The sequence below is a fragment of the Sus scrofa genome, chromosome 13 (genome assembly GCF_054392235.1).
Source record: "Sus scrofa isolate SSC_HxYL_T2T_F1_AM1 chromosome 13, Sscrofa_HxYL_maternal_Yorkshire_Landrace_v2.0, whole genome shotgun sequence".
NCBI lineage: Eukaryota > Metazoa > Chordata > Mammalia > Artiodactyla > Suidae > Sus > Sus scrofa.
In genome coordinates, this window is record NC_139395.1 from 210,223,546 (window position 1) to 210,239,420 (window position 15,875).

A 15,875-nucleotide genomic window follows, 5' to 3' on the forward strand; every position below is an offset into this window, starting at 1 on the left:
CCAGAGTTCCCATGTGGCTCAGTGGGTTAAGGATCCACCATCGTCACTGCTGTGGCAAGGGTTTGATCCCTGGCCCAGGAACTTCTGCATACCATGGGCATGGCCAAAAAAAAATTATTTCCTTATTAGGCAATTGACAGATGTCCCTCAATATCAATCTACTTCTGCCCAGTGAGAGAAACCCTAAATGCAACCGAGCATTCGGCCGCCCAAATTTTACTTATTTTCCTCATGGCAGAGAATGGGCTTGTGATGACATGCTGGTCAATGAAAAGTTAAATAGAAAGGTTATTTGCAAATTCCAGGAATGGTTCTTAAGAGGAGGAAGTTTTGGGGAGTTCCCGCTGTGGAGCAGTGGAAATGAACCCCGCAAGTATCCATGAGGATGCAGGTTTGATCCCTGGCCTCGCTTAATGGGTCAGGGATCTGGTGTTGCAGCGAGCTATGGTGTAGGTCTGTGGTGTAGGCTGGCAGCTGCAGCTCTAATTTGACCCCTAGCCTGGGAACCTCCATATGCCTCGGATGCAGGCCTAAAAGGTGTTAAAAAAAAAAAAAAGAAGAAGAAGAAGAAAAAGGAGAAGGGAGTTTCCCACCATCCTTTCCTCCTTCCTGAGGACTGGAAGGTCAATATGTTTGTTTGGCTAGGACATCTGTGTGGTTCTTCTTTCTTTGTTTTTGTTTTTTTTTTTTTGTCTTTTGTCATTTTAGGGCCACACCTGAGGCACATGGAAGATCCCAGGCTGGGGGTCAAAGAGCAGCTGTAGCTGCCCGCTTACATCACAGCTACAGCAACACTGGATCCGAGCTGCATCTGCAACCTACACCACAGCTCATGACAATGCTGGATCCTTAACCCACTGAGCAAGAGAACGGGTTGAACCAGCAACCTCAGGGTTCCTAGTCGGATTTGTTTCCGCTGCGCCACAATGGGAACTCCCTTGCTTGGCTAGGACATTCGGATAGAAGCCTTTTCAAGGATGACAGAACAATAAGACAGAAGGGACCTGGGTCCAGGAAGATGGTGAACTCCCCTTACCAGCCTTGCATGCCCTAGGTTTAAGTGGAAAGGATGCAAAAACAGCATTTAAGAAAAAAAAAAAAAAAGAAGCAGCTAAACTCTGTTGAGATATTTGCAAAGAGCCAGCACCCCAGACAAATATCTCAAAAGGGACCCCTCCAAATCTGAAACTGCCACCGCGACCACCTCTCAGGCAAATGCAGCATCTCTCCGAGGACCCCACAAAGTCTTCCCCAGGCAAGCCCTCCGGCTTGAACTTGACCCTCTAGGCTATAAGCAGCATCCCAGGAACTTGAGGGAACGTCTGCCAGGAGGTCTCAACAGGCCACCCACAGGCTCTCCTTTCAAAAGAGGGAGTGCCAGGAGGTACGGCATGTTGGACCTGACATGAAACCCCCGCCCGCTCTTTGTTGCTGGAGGTAAATGCCTCAGAACCCACTTGTCACAGATTCCCACACGGGCAACTCCCAAGGTGATGGCTGCCAACTGGCAGCATTCTCGGGGACGAATACTGTTGAGTAACACAGGGCACCCCCCCGTCCCCGCCCCCAGCAGGCAGCACGTTGGTTACAAGGCACGCCTTTCTGGGGTTTTCAGTATTGACAGGATAAACACTCTGGAAGCCCCGTGAGCAGGCTGGCAAAGACTTCCACGTCCATTAAAAACAGGACTCCAAAGAGCTGCTCTGCAAGGGTATTACAGGGAAGGTTTTGATCCCAAATGAAAATAAGAGGAGGGCGTGGAGAAGTCTTGTGTGTTTTCTCAGCTTAGCACATAAGACATCCCAGGTCAGGGCATGTGAAACTGTGGTACCCAAGACAAGGGTGGGAGAACTCTCCCTCACCCATCATCATACCCAAGGTGATGGGAACAAATCACAGAACAAAGGGCGCACGTCTATGTTAAATATATTAAAATAAACATTTTCTCTTTGTATTTCCATCACTTTTTCAGCTAAAGGTAAATAGGGTTGCAGAAAGAATAAATTACAATGTGCCGACAGACCTAATCACATAACTACGTCAATAGTCAGTTAAGCCCACTGTCCCCAAACGAGGCTGAGAACCACTGAATAAACGGTGTTAAAGGTAAAAATCCTAGAGAAAAAAAGTGCATGTGCTGGAGTTACCGTTGTGGCTCAGCGGTAAGGAACCAGACTAGAACCCAGAGGATGAGGGGTCAATCCCTGGCCTCGCTCAGTGGCTCAGTGGGTTAAGTATCTGAGGTTTCTGTGAGCTGCGGTATAGGTCACAGACACGGCTCGGATTCCTGAGTGGCTGTGGCTGTGGCAGAGGCCGGCAGCTGCAGCTGTTTCATCCCTTCGCCTGGGAACTTCCTTATGCTGCAGATTTGGCCCTAAAAAAAGCAAAAAAAAAAGTACATGTGGTCTCATTTATAAATAGATACACATGCATAGAGGCAGGTACACCCCCCCCAAACACACCCATCCCTCAATGTCCACGGGGCATTGGTTCCAGAACCTCCAAGGATACCACAATCCTCCTATGCTCAAGTCCCTTGTATAAAATGACATAGCATTTACATGTAACCTCCTGTGTACTTCAAATCATCTCTAGATTATTGATAACACATAATGCAATGTAAATTCTATGTAAATCGTTGTAAGGACAATGCGAATGCTCTGTCAGTTTCAGGCAAACTCAAGTTTTCTTTGTGAAACTCTCTGGAATGTATTTTTTTCTTTTGGATATTTTTCAATTCCCAGTGGGTTGAATGCTCAGATGCAGAACCCAGGGAAAGGAAGGGTCAACAGGTGTGTGTGTGTGTGTGTGTGTGTGTGTGTGTGTGTGTGTGTGTGTGTGTGTGTGTGTGTGTGTGTGTGTGTGTGTGTGTGTGTGTGTGTGTGTCTGATAGCACCCATCAATATCTGCACTTATTGTGTTTATTTGATGCCTACTCATTTATTAGCCATCTCTCCTGCAAGAAGAGAGGCTGCAACAGGACAAAATTCTGGGGTCGTTCACCTCTATAACCCTCATCAGAGGACAGTAACTGACTCATACCAGGCATTCACACTTATTTGTTGACTGAATGAATAAATCAGCAAACACACACCCACGAGCAGCAGCAGAGATCCCACGTAACCATTAAACCGTAACTCTGGTGAGTTTTATCATTTGAGAAAAACAAAAGTCCAGAAGAGAAGCTCAAACAACCATAAATAGTCTCAGTTACCAGCTGACCAGTGGATTTGGTCTGTTTAACAAGTGGGCTGTTTATTTAAGGTTCTTAGAGGACCTCCCCGAAACTGACGGAGGCCTTGTAAATTGCCCAAGTTACTGCTACCCCCAAGGCCATCATGACTCAAAAGGAGCAGCGGGATTTAGAAGGGGGGGGGAGAAAACTGGCAAGAGAAGTGCTGGACAAAAAGCTCAAGAGTTTCTCAATGATCTGTGCCCAGACAATGCTTCTCTTTGTGGCTGGAACCTGATTACTCTATCATTCTGCTCATCTGTGCAAACAAGAACAATGATAACTTTCTTTCAAAGAGTCCAGTGGGGACCCTTCAGTTAATTACTGCAAATCAGTGAGCATTATGGGAAGCCCTCCTGGTGAACAGTCCTTAAATTGTAGCTCAGATCCGCCCCCCTGGCCCTCTGGCCCTCACACCTCCTCCTCCCATGCCCCCCACTTAAAGGGAAAAAAAAAGAAAAAAGTCCAGACAAAGGCTAAATTGAAGAATGTTTCAACTCCACGGGGGTGGGGGCAGGGAGGGGGGAATTCTCTGGGGTCAAATGACAAGGAGAGGAGGGAAAAAAAAATAAGTTTCTAATAAATTAGACTGTTAAAAATTCCCCACTCAGCATCTTCGACAGGAGACGGCAACAAACAGGAACAAGATACCCAACAGGGCTGCTTAACTTGTTCTGTCTGATTGAAACCCCTCAAGGAAAAGAGGACATAAGAACACTCAAGATACAAGGTACTGATGCAACTAGCAAAAAAAAAAAAAGTAAAAAAATAAAAAAAGAACAGAGCAACAGAGAGTGGCATATATAGAATTGAATATTCTCTTTTAAATCACTGGCCAAATAAACCTAAAAGAGTTACTAACCCTCCCATCCTTGCCTTCGGCTGGCCGGATTGTAACAGCCTGCCCATCACAAGAAAAGTACATGTAAATCACAGATGTTGAGATAAAGGAAATGAGAAGGTCTGGAGATAAATTATGGAAGGGCAACTCAGTGGCTTGTACTTCCCCGTCTCAGAAGCTGGCCCCGATGCTTTGAAGAAAATAATTAAGGCAGAGAAGTTTTAGGCAGACAGCAGAATTATTTTTTCCCGAGTCTATCAAGGCCAGGAGAAGGAAAGAACCATTTGGATGGCTTAATTTTAGTATGAATACCGATGTCCCATCACGGGTATTGCAGGCTCCCTTAACTAAAATGCACCTCAATGTATGACACTCTCACAATATGGGTGGCATCAAGAATTTTTATCCTTCTTTTTTTTTTTTTTTTTTTTTTTCGTACAACAGGCAAACTGAGATTTGGCTTAGTTACAAAGGGGTGTCCAAGTCTCAAAGAAACAGACCAAGACTGAAAACCATTTGCAAGATTTATTCATCAGGGCATTTTAACCCATCTCTACTTAAAAAAATGGGACTTAATAGCTATATGGAGAAGTGGTAGCCAGGGAGACCAAGAGCTGCGCTGTAATTAGTAGAACAAATCAGGATGCCAGTTTTAATAACTCCAGAAATTGGTGTAAGACTTCTTTAAAAATGTAAATTTACCCTAATTATCTGAATGACGAGGCTAATCTATTTATAAAGAATGCAAACGCCTCTGACTTGAATTACAGCTCTGAATTCAATGGAAGGGTACAGCTGACAAGGCGAGCCCAGAGCCACACAGCACAGCTAAGGTTCTCCAAAGCAGTTTCTGGAACCTGGGACTGAACATTTAATTCCACAGCAAATGTGCTAAGGTGTGGTACATTTTAAGTGGGTGTTGATTTGGATAGGCTAAAACCGTATTACGCGCATAGCAATTTTTGAGAAGAAAGGAACCAAAAGTACATAAAGCTGTTCGCAATTTAGCAAGTACATGAAATTACAGACTGCAAACATACAACTATACAATCTGCTGTTCTGGGGGTCCGATGAAAATCCTCTCCCCCAGCAAGTACATATGTTGGGCTGATAGACTGAGAAGGTCTTGTTAAAGGCATCGGGTATTTGTGGCCATCAAAACTATGTTAAAAAATAAAGTAAGAGGGAGATTTCCCAAGAGATCCATGTTTAATCTCTGTGTTTTCATGTGGGGAAGTAAGAGAAAAAATATATATTTCTATACAAGAGAGCTGGCTCTCTACTTACCATTTCCATAAGGTTAATAGGTTTTTTTTAAAAAAACAGCATTGGGGTTAAAAACATGCCACTGCCTAAAAATGACACGAGTTATCCACAAACACGCCATACAAAGATCTCTTAAAGGTAATACCCTTCATATTTTCTCTGCACGATCACTCAGGGCCCATCAAGAAAGGCTTAAGTAACAAATTTCACAACAGAGTCAAACGAAGAGTTGCACCTGTGGCGGAAGGAGGACACACAAGTCCACACAGTGCAGTCAGTAACCCAAGAAAACATTTTAGAGACTCTGTCAAGTCCTGCTCGAGATTAATAGTCAAGATGCATATTTTTCAAAAATACATGAGGTTCTACTCACCAGGGCATGAAAAGATGATACAGAGAAGATTCCAAGGCGGCCCATTGCCACTTTGGTGGGTCGGCTTGCAAAAGCAAGTAGCCTTTTCGGGTTGGGCAGCTCCCCACCTTGGAGGCTAGCTAGGTAACAGCGGTAACGAAACAGGTCCATTTGAAACTGTTCAAGATTCTGCTCCCAAACAAAGATCTACAGAGGTGAAAATATGGGAGAAGGGAAGGGAGGGAAAAGAGAAGACAAACATTAATGACTTTATCCTACGTAAACGTTACAAATCTTGATGTCGTCAAGGTGTGCATTGTAATCCTAAGGGGTAAACCACAGGTACCCTAAGTTTCTTAGGTCATGGTAGGTCCAGTGCTATTACTTTCACAGCTTACATGTTTTTCTGCAAAGACCTATAGCCATACAGTCCACAGGATGATTAGAATGTATATCCAAAGATGCTCTGTGCCCTCCCATTCCAGAGTTGTGGTTTGATAGGGTCCTCAGTTCTAGGCTCTGGACCACAAGCCCGAAGCAGAAGAAGGAAAAAAAAAAAAAGGGGGAGTTCCCTTGTTGGCCCAGCAGGTTAAGGATCTGGCATCGTCACTGCGGCAGCTCGAGTCACTGCTATAGTGCAAGTTCCATCTCTGGACTGAGGAACTTTCATACTGTGGGCACAGCCCCAAAAAATTTAAAAAAAAAAAAAAAAAGAAGAAGTGAAAAATGGAAGATTTCCAGCACTGGAGAGTTTTACGACTTACCCAGAGGTGGATTTTCAAAGGAAGAGAAAGAAGAGGCCAAGTGAGGTGATTTAAAAATTAGAGACAAATGGGCCAAGAGCGTTGGGGAAGAGGTGCGTGGTAGAAAGTACAGGGTGGGGGGTTCCCGTCATGGCGCAGCGGAAACAAATCCAACTAGGAACCAGGAGGTTGCAGGTTCGATACTTGGCCTTGCTCAGGGAGTTAAGAACCTGGCCTTGCCATGAGCTGTGGCAGACGTGACTCGGATCTAGTGTTGCTGTGGCTGTGGTGCAGGCCGATTAGACCCCTAGCCTGGGAACCTCCATATGCCGCGAGGTGCGGTCCTGGAAAGACAAAAAGTAAAAATTAAAAAAAAAAAAAAGAAAGAAAGAAAGTACAGGGTGGGATGGGGGAAACACTAGAGACCCAGACTCTGGAACACGTGGTTCCAACTTTAGGCTATATCCAAGACATTTCCACGTTTTTCAAAGTGGCAAAATAATACCTACCTCCTGAGGCTGATGGGATAGTTCAATAAGATAATGTAAGAATTCGAGTTGGAACAGGTCTGGCCTATAGGGAAGGCTCTGAGATGCTAGTTATGATGTGGCAATTGATCAAGGGTTGATATCTATCTACCTTTTATTCCAACTTAAAATGCAGTGCTCGTGTACACACATATTCATAGCACTATTCACAACAGCCAGCTATGGAAAGAGCCCAAAAGTCTACCAACAGATGAATGGGCAAACACATCGGGGCATATACGTACAATGGAATAATATTCAGCCATCAAAGGAATGACGTGTACATGTTACTCTGTGGATCCATCTCCAAGACAACACACTCACTAAAAGATGGCAGACACAAAAGGTCATATATGATGCAATTCCATTTGTACGGAACATGAGAAATCGGTAAATCCATAGAAACAGAATGCAGGGGCAGAGGGGAGCAACTGCTGATCAGGTCCAGGGTTTCCTCTGGAGGGTGGATGACAGTGATTTGAAACTAGACAGAGACTGCTGCTACTCAACACTGAGAAAGTACTAAAGGCCACTGAACTGCATAGGTTAACGTGGGTAATTTTGCGTCAAGGGAATTTCGTGCTGTTAACACCACCACCAAACACAGCACTAGGTAACAGAGGGAAAGAACAGACAGAAATATGGAAGATCACATGCTCGTCCAGGTCATCAACTGTTCCATTATGTCAATGACATTCGTTCACATAATCATACCCCAGGTCTGAGGTCACGTTTCAAAGTGCTACGAGGAGTTCCCGTCGTGGCGCAGTGGTTAACGAATCTGACTAGGAACCATGAGGTTGCGGGTTCGGTCCCTGCCCTTGCTCAGTGGGTTAACGATCTGGCGTTGCCGTGAGCTGTGGTGTAGGTTGCAGACGTGGCTCGGATCCCGCGTTGCTGTGGCTCTGGTATAGGCCAGTGGCTACAGCTCCGATTGGACCCCTAGCCTGGGAACCTCCATATGCCGCGGGAGCGGCCCAAAGAAATAGCAAAAAGACAAAAAAAAAAAAAAAAAAAAAAAATCAAAGTGCTACGAGATGGCTGTCCCTGACTTTAAAACAACTAACTAATGGAAAAGAGTCTAAAAAAGAATGTACACATACTGAAACCCTTCGCTGTACCCCTGAAACCAAAACACTATGAATCAACTCTATCTCCATAAAAATTCAAAAGAGAGAGGGGAAAAAAAAGGCAACTGAATAGAAGGCAAACATGTCCTGTTAAGTCGCCAAATCTTTCCTCTTTAGCAGGAAATAGTCTTAGATGCATATACGGCAATTTTATATATAAATAATATATATGATATATAATTTAAAAAAACCCACACTCTACCTTTTCTAACTTTAGAAGTCTATCTAGGAGTTCCCGTCGTGGCGCAGTGGTTAACGAATCCGACTAGGAACCATGAGGTTGCGGGTTCGGTCCCTGCCCTTGCTCAGTGGGTTAACGATCTGGCGTTGCCGTGAGCTGTGGTGTAGGTTGCAGACGCGGCTCGGATCCCGCGTTGCTGTGGCTCTGGTGTAGGCCGGTAGCTACAGCTCCGATTCAACCCCTAGCCTGGGAACCTCCATATGCCGCGGGAGCGGCCCAAGAAATAGCAACAACAACAACAACAACAAAAAGACAAAAAAAAAAAAAAAAAAAAAGAAGTCTATCTAAATTTATTAAAGAAGTCAGGAGTGAAGGCCCACCACAGTTGAGCACCAGGTCCACCTGATAACATAGGGAATGAAACTGCAAGACTGTGCAATTCCACGGATCCCCAAGAACAGCACGCCGTTGGTGGGAGAGGGAGGGCTCCTCAATTAGATTTCTGTCTTTCATTCAAGGCAATGTTGTTCCCTTCAGCTCATAACAATCAACTGTGAACAATGGGGGGGGGGGGGGGACTGACAGTCACAATAAAGAACTTAGCAGCCGGGATGACAGGCTGACAGCGAGGTAACCAAGGATGTTCCCGACTCCATCCAAGGCCGCGGAACAACTTCCAAGACCTAAGGATTCTGCCCACGTCTGAACACGGAAGAAGAACAATTACCTGATCTAATATAGTTTTCTTCTTCTTCGAGTCAGTGACTGAAGACAGCTGCATTTCGCCCATTTTCTTCATCTTTTCATCCATATCAATCTTCTGTTCCAGCTTTTTGATCTCCGATTTCAGGAGGCGGAGGGTGTCTTCTTTGTGGTGGTGTCTTGCGACAGCGGCTGCGCAGGCAGAGTGGATGGCAGTGATCCAGTTTTCCAGCTCCGTCTGGCTGGTGGTCTGTGGGGCGGGGGGGGCAAGAAAGAAACAGCCGCCTCTTAGGTTACTGGAGGTGAACCCGTGAATTTCCAGACAAGCTGGCTGGGAGTCAAGGAGGCAGGTCTAGATGCCCCACAGGGAAGGCTAAGCTATCTGACCTCCTCCATCAGACAACAGATTAAATAAATTAGTCTTCGGTCAGGTACCACCCCACCCTCAGCCCCCAAAGGCTGTTGGGAATGAAGCTGCCATGTCTGCTCACCCAAAGCACTTATTGAATAAGTTGTGGCAATAGACTTGTTGCAATAGACTGAACACCCCCCACACACACTAATGCAAATGCTGAAATCCTAACACACACACACACACACACACACACACACACCCCTAGTATGATGGTATTAAGAGGTGGGGTCATGGGAGGTAATTAGGTCATAAGGGTGGTGTCTTCATATAGGGGATTAGTGCCCTTATAAAAAGAAGCCAAAGAGGTAGCTCGCTCCCTTCCTTCATGCGAGGACACAGCAAGAGGACAGCCATCTATGACTCAGAAAACGGGCCTGACCAAAACCCAAGCATGCTCCTATCCTGATCTCAGACTTCTAGCCTCCAGAAGGTTCATGAGGCATCCAGTCTATGGTCGTTATTGACGGCGGCCTGAACTAAAGGACTTGCATATGTGATTATCCTATGCAGACAGCTTAGGTTCTAGTGAAGAGGGTTGTTTTGAAGCAAAGGCCAGTTATAGACAAGACTGATCAGTTCCAAGGTGAAAGTGAAGCTGAGGGGTGTTACTGGCCAACCAAATGCAACAACCCCGCCCGCAGTAAACCACCACAGTAACCCCAATCCACACGTCTTCTGCCAGAGCCAAGCTGCCATGACATATCTAGGGCTGGGAAAGTGGTTCAAGGCAGCCAGAGCAATACTGTCTTTGAGGACATAAGGAAATGTCTGGGAATAGCAACGACCCAGGAGCACTCCAGCCACTAAGAATGACCAGATCAAAGGAGGTTTAAAGACAATGTTGGGTAGGAGTTCCCATCATGGCGCAGGGGTTAACAAATCCAACTAGGAACCAGGAGGTTGTGGGTTTGATCCCTGGCCTTGCTCAGTGGATTAAGGATCCGGCATTGCCGTGAGCTGTGGTGTGGGTTGCAGACGCGGCTCGGATCCTGTGCTGCTGTGACTCTGGCTAGGGCTTGGATTAGACCCCTAGCCTGGGAACCTCCATATGCCACGGGAGCGGCTCAAGAAAAGGCAAAAAGACAAAAAAAAAAAAAAAAAAAAAAGACAATGTATGCAGGTAACCTCAAAGGGGGCTTGATATGACGCAGGGTGCCCTGAAGGGCAAAAGATGGAGAAATAGTTTGAGAGAACAGCTCGTGTGTAACAATATGCTATGATTAATTCTTTAGGAACTCAATGAATGAGTATCCCCTTAAGCCGAGGGAAGTTTAATAAATACTCAGGAGTGAGCTCATCTGAACAAAGGGTCTATTTGGCCACTTCAATATTAAAGTAGCTGACATCACTTTCCATGCACAAAACACTGTTGTGTTTTTTCTGTTCCCCCTCTGAGGCATCTTCTTAGTTTCCTGACTCATTTGAGCGATGGCTTGCAAACAAAATCCCCTTAACAGGACCCCACCCACAAAACTGAAATTTAAGTCAAGGCCCCATTGCAGGTGTCTGAATCTCATCAGTCTTGTATTCCACTAAGAACAGTGCATCAATCAAACATTACAAATAGTATCTGCCAGCAGAAACATCACACACTGGACCCACCTAGTCAATCTGACCGTTGTTAGGGTCACAAGAAAATATTTGCCTCTCTTTAAAGAGGACTTCAATAAGCTAGACATTCGTATAAAGAAACAGCAGAAGTGCCACCTGATAGAGCAAAGGGGATCCTTTTGTGGGGACTGAGTGGGGCAAGAGGAAGAGATAAAGACATGGGACATCAAAAGTGTACACCTGAAGGTGGAGAAATGAACATCTCTGTATATGAAATTGAATCCTTTTTCTTTTTCATTACATACCCTGGACCTAATCATCTTCTAACCGGACTAAGCATGTAACTGACAACCTTTATCCATCTCACCCCCTGCCCCCCGCCCCTTAACTCTTTAAGTGTTAAAGATTCAGCTTCAAATTCCTTTTTGGCCGCACCTACAACTTGCAGAAATTCCCAGGCCAGGGATGGAACCTGCCCTACAGCAGTGACCCAAGCCACACCAGATCCTTTACTGCTGGGCTACCAGGGCACTCCAATTTTTAATATTTAATCTCCTCTGGGAATGAAATCACCTTACATTTTGTCTTTATGTATCACTTTGAAGTTATTCAAGAAAAAAACAGTTGACCATCCTCCCACATATAAAACCATCATGCTTGGTCCTGCCTAGTACAATTAAAATGTTTACTATCACTTGGTACCTCAACATCAGTAGGTATTTTGCTTGGTGGGGTGATTTCCTACCCCCCTTCTGTTTTAGGATCACACCTTCGGCATATGGAGGTTCCCAGGCTAGGGGCTGAATCAGAGCTGCAGCTGCCAGTCCACACCACATCCATAGCAACACCAGGTCTGCGCCATGTCTGTGACCAACACCACAGCTCACAGCAACACTGGATCCTTAACCCACTGATGGAGGCCAGGGATTGAACCCACATCCTCATGGATACTAGTTGGTCTCATTTCTGATGAGCCACAACAGAATTCCTCCTCCCCACTTTTAAAATTTATTAGAGGAGTTCCCATCATGGCTCAGCGGAAATGAATCTGCCTGGTATTCCCGAGGACGCGGATTCGATCCCTGACCTGGCTCAGTGGGTTAAGGATGTGGTGTTGTCATGAGCTATGGTGTAAGTCTTATACTCAGCTCAGATCTGATGTTACTATGGCTGTGGCATAGGTCAGCAACTACCCCTCCGATTTGACCTGACCCCTAGTCTGGGAACCGTCATGTGCCATGGGTCCAACACTTAAAGACTTAAAATTTATTAGAGAAGGAATCAGTTCAGATGGGAAAACAATCAGGTAAGGATTCTTTTCTAAAAGAAACACTTCCAAGAAGAAAATAGCAAGTGTAGGCAAAGATAGAGAGCCACCAGAATTCTCATGTGCAGCTGGAGAGCAAACTGGGAGAACTGCTTTGGAAAAAGCTGTTTGGCCCTACACCTGCTAAAATTGAACGTATGCACGCCTGTGACCCCGAAAAAGCACTGTGGGTACATTCCCAAGAGAAATGCATTCCTGTGCTTGCCACAGGATTTGTCCCCAACTGTTCAAAGTACTACAATTTGCAAGGGACAAAACTAGAAACTATCCCAACACCTGTCAACAGTGGAATGAATGAATTACATGTAGAATCACACTGTGACCTAGCACTCAGCCATGAGAATGAAAGACCAGCAATTACACGCTACAATACGGATAAATCTCACACACGTAGCACTGAGGGAAGAAGCCAGGCAGGGAAGAGTATAGACTCTAAGACGCTATTTACAAAAAGTGCAAACACAGGCAAAACTAATGTATCCTCTTAGACGTCAGAAGAGTTGTTTGATGGGCACAGGGGGTTGGAGTAGCATCTGGAAGGAAGCACAGGGGGTCTCTGCCGAGCTGGCCACGCGCTGCTTCTTGATCTGGGTGCTGGTTACAGCAACGCATGACACAGGTGTGCCCAGACTGTGACATGCCATCAAGCTGTGTGCTTTTCTGTGCACATACTATACTTTAATAGAAAGTGTCTGAAAGATCCTTCCAGGATATATTATCCTAATACCAAATATATATTATTATCCTAACACCGAATATACATTATTATCCTAATACCGAATATATATACATATTATATACATTCATATATAATATATATACATATTATATACATTATCCTAATATCAATAACATATATATATTAGGATAATATATATTATCCTAATACCATATAATTTTCTATCACTATCCTAAAAATACTATACGTCCAGAGTCTATTTTCCAGCAAAAATTGTCCCTGGAAGACGGCAGTGGAAGTTCCCAACAGCGTGACCTTTCCATCGTCACCTCTTTGTCCTCCAAAGCACCTGGTAGCATCCGATAAACAGTTAGTCCCCTGAGCCAAAATATGCACAGCTCTCCTTTGTATGCACAGCTCAATGGGCCCAAGGAGCTTTTAGATGGGAGGGGAGGTGGTGTTTTCACCCGTTTCAAAGGGGGATTGTGGAAGTTCGGATGGAATCCATGCAGTGGTGGCATGTGTCACTAAGGAGGAGGGGGATGATGTCTCCAGGAAAACAGCTGGCAAGTCAGTGCTTGGTGAGAGGCCAGTATCGATTCCCCCAAGAGTAGCCTCACTCATCTCTGCCACCACTCACCACTTCCACCCCGCCCCAGGGGAAGGCAAGTAAATACCTACAACCCTCCCATAACATCTGAGGAGTTGTTAGAAAGAGCTTAAACTCCTGATACAAGCTCTGCTACGTACAAGCTACAAAATTAACATTTTATGTAAATACGGTCACCGAGGAGGGATCCAAGTGACCAGTTTACAGACAAAGAAACGAAAGCCTGGTAAAATTAGGGATGACCCAATAAAGTATTATAAATTCTGATCTTCACCAATCCCATGCTTTAAAAGAAAAAAAATCTTCATATGCAACACCACTCCTGACGCCCCCAGCTCTCACCAATTGCTCTAAAAGCCTAGCTGTGAGGCCCACTCATTGTGAGTTTTCCCATGGGACCCGTGGAATTCTCCTGCTCTTGGAGGTTCGGGGTAGCCAGGTCCCTTGGCTTTGGCCAAAGCATCTGAGGAGAAGCAACATGTGACGCTACCAACCAAAGGGCCTAATTCACCCTGTGCTTCCTCCTCTGCTTACAGTCCTGGAAGCCTGGGGCAGGATGGAGCTTCTGCCAGCCCAGGTCCCTAAGTGTCTAGGGTGAGAACAGCTTCACAGGCAGTGTCCATCCAATGTACAGCAAGAATTAAAAGGTATGTTGAGTTACAGAGATGTGGGGTTGCTCCTTACTGCAGCATCATCTAACCAACCCATCCTGATGGACAGACTCGCACAGTAAGAATCCCATTTCAAAAATAATGATGCTATTTGTGTAAATACGTACGTATTTTCTTTTTAGGGCCGCACTTGCGCATATGGAAGATCCCAGGCTAGAGGCTGAATTGGAACTGTAGCTGAGGCCTACACCCCAGCCACAGCAACACCCAATCTGAGACACATCTGCGACTTGTATCACAGCTTGCAGTAAGGCCAGATCCTTAACCCACTGAGCAAGGCCAGCAGGGATTGAAGCTGCATCCTCATGGGCCCTTCACCCACTGAGCCACCACGGGAACTCCGAGATGCTTTTGATTTATTTCTTCTTTTAATTTTATTTATTTATTTGTCTTTTTTGCCATTTCTTGGGCCGCTCCTGCGGCATGTGGAGGTTCCCAGGCTAGGAGTCGAATCAAAGCTGTAGCCACCAGCCCACGCCAGAGCCACAGCAACGTGGGATCCGAGCCGCGTCGGCAACCTACACCACAGCTCACAGCAATGCCGGATCCTTAACCCACTGAGCAAGGCCAGGGATCGAACCTATATCCTCACGGGTCCTCTGAGATGCTTTTTCAATAAGAGTCACCACGGGAACTCTGAGATGCTTTTTCAATAAGAGTCTGTAGGATACCCTGTGACCCTCCAAGGGGGACCCACAGTCTGAAAGGCTCTGTAGAATAACCAGCCTTTTGCTCTCTTCACTTAATGAAAAGCATCCCTTCTCCCCTCCACCCGTGAGGTTCTCGAGCAAACTCAGCCAAGGGCGACATGCTCCATCTGACATCAGACGGTTTCTGTTTGTCTCCCAGAGAAGATGTGGAAAGGAAGGCGACGAAGGAGGCGGAACAGCCTTTGAAGGATGTCTGTTTAATTTCGGCAAAGCCGTTATCCTGGGATTTGAAAGAAACTGATTTAAACAAAAGGAAGAAGGTGGTTGCCAGGGCTTAGAGGAAGAGGAGGGTGGAGAGCTCGCTGGGACCAGAGTTTCGGTGCTGCAAGATGAGGAATTCTGGAGATGGCTGAACAGCAGAACCATGCGAATGTACTTAACACTGCAGAACTGGGCACTCAGGAACAGTTAAGACGGCATGTCATGCATATTTTATCACAGTCTTAAAATTTTTAAGTAAAATAAAATAAAAACAAGGATGGAAAAACATACCAAGCCCCATAAATCCAGAGGAAGATGTTTACAAAAGTGCGATTGCGGCTTTATGAAAAATTCAGCCATCAGCCCCTCGACCAATTCAGTACACTCAAGCCTCCACACGCTTTAAAAACCTGTCAGAGGCTGAAGGCGGTTCTTTCTATCAGAGAGACTTTTTGCTCCTGCTGTCCTGTCTAAATAAAACAGCGGTCTCTGCCATTCTCTATCGTTAAGACAAATCCATGTCCCAGAAGCACAATTTACTAAATGAGCTTCATGGCAGCATCTGTCCCTCGATGGTGGCACACAAGGGGCTCGGTGGGGTGGGAAGGTAGGGCCAAGACGGCGCTGCCTTCTGTCAACAGCACGTTACGGAGAGAGAACTCTTGAAACAGGTCCTGGCTGTTTACAGGCATGACACGTCAGAGCTGATCACATCAGGCCACTCCAGGATTTAAACT

The 15,875-nt window shown here is 45.6% G+C and overlaps 1 protein-coding gene across 13 annotated transcripts in view; it reads right to left on the reverse strand.

Annotated features, from left to right (window-relative positions):
* TIAM1 (TIAM Rac1 associated GEF 1) overlaps nucleotides 1–15,875 on the reverse strand; it is a 461,825-nt gene that overhangs the window by 107,584 nt on the left and 338,366 nt on the right. For all 13 annotated transcript variants that reach the window (XR_014825120.1, XR_014825122.1, XR_014825121.1 and 10 more), the window contains 2 exons: nucleotides 9,000–9,224; nucleotides 5,713–5,898 (listed from right to left, as the gene is read on the reverse strand). Coding sequence is in view for 10 of the 13 variants with exons in the window: in XM_084991933.1 (XP_084848059.1) it covers nucleotides 5,713–5,898; nucleotides 9,000–9,224 (411 nt within the window). In the remaining 3 variants the exon portion in view is untranslated. The remainder of the gene's footprint in view (nucleotides 1–5,712; nucleotides 5,899–8,999; nucleotides 9,225–15,875) is intronic.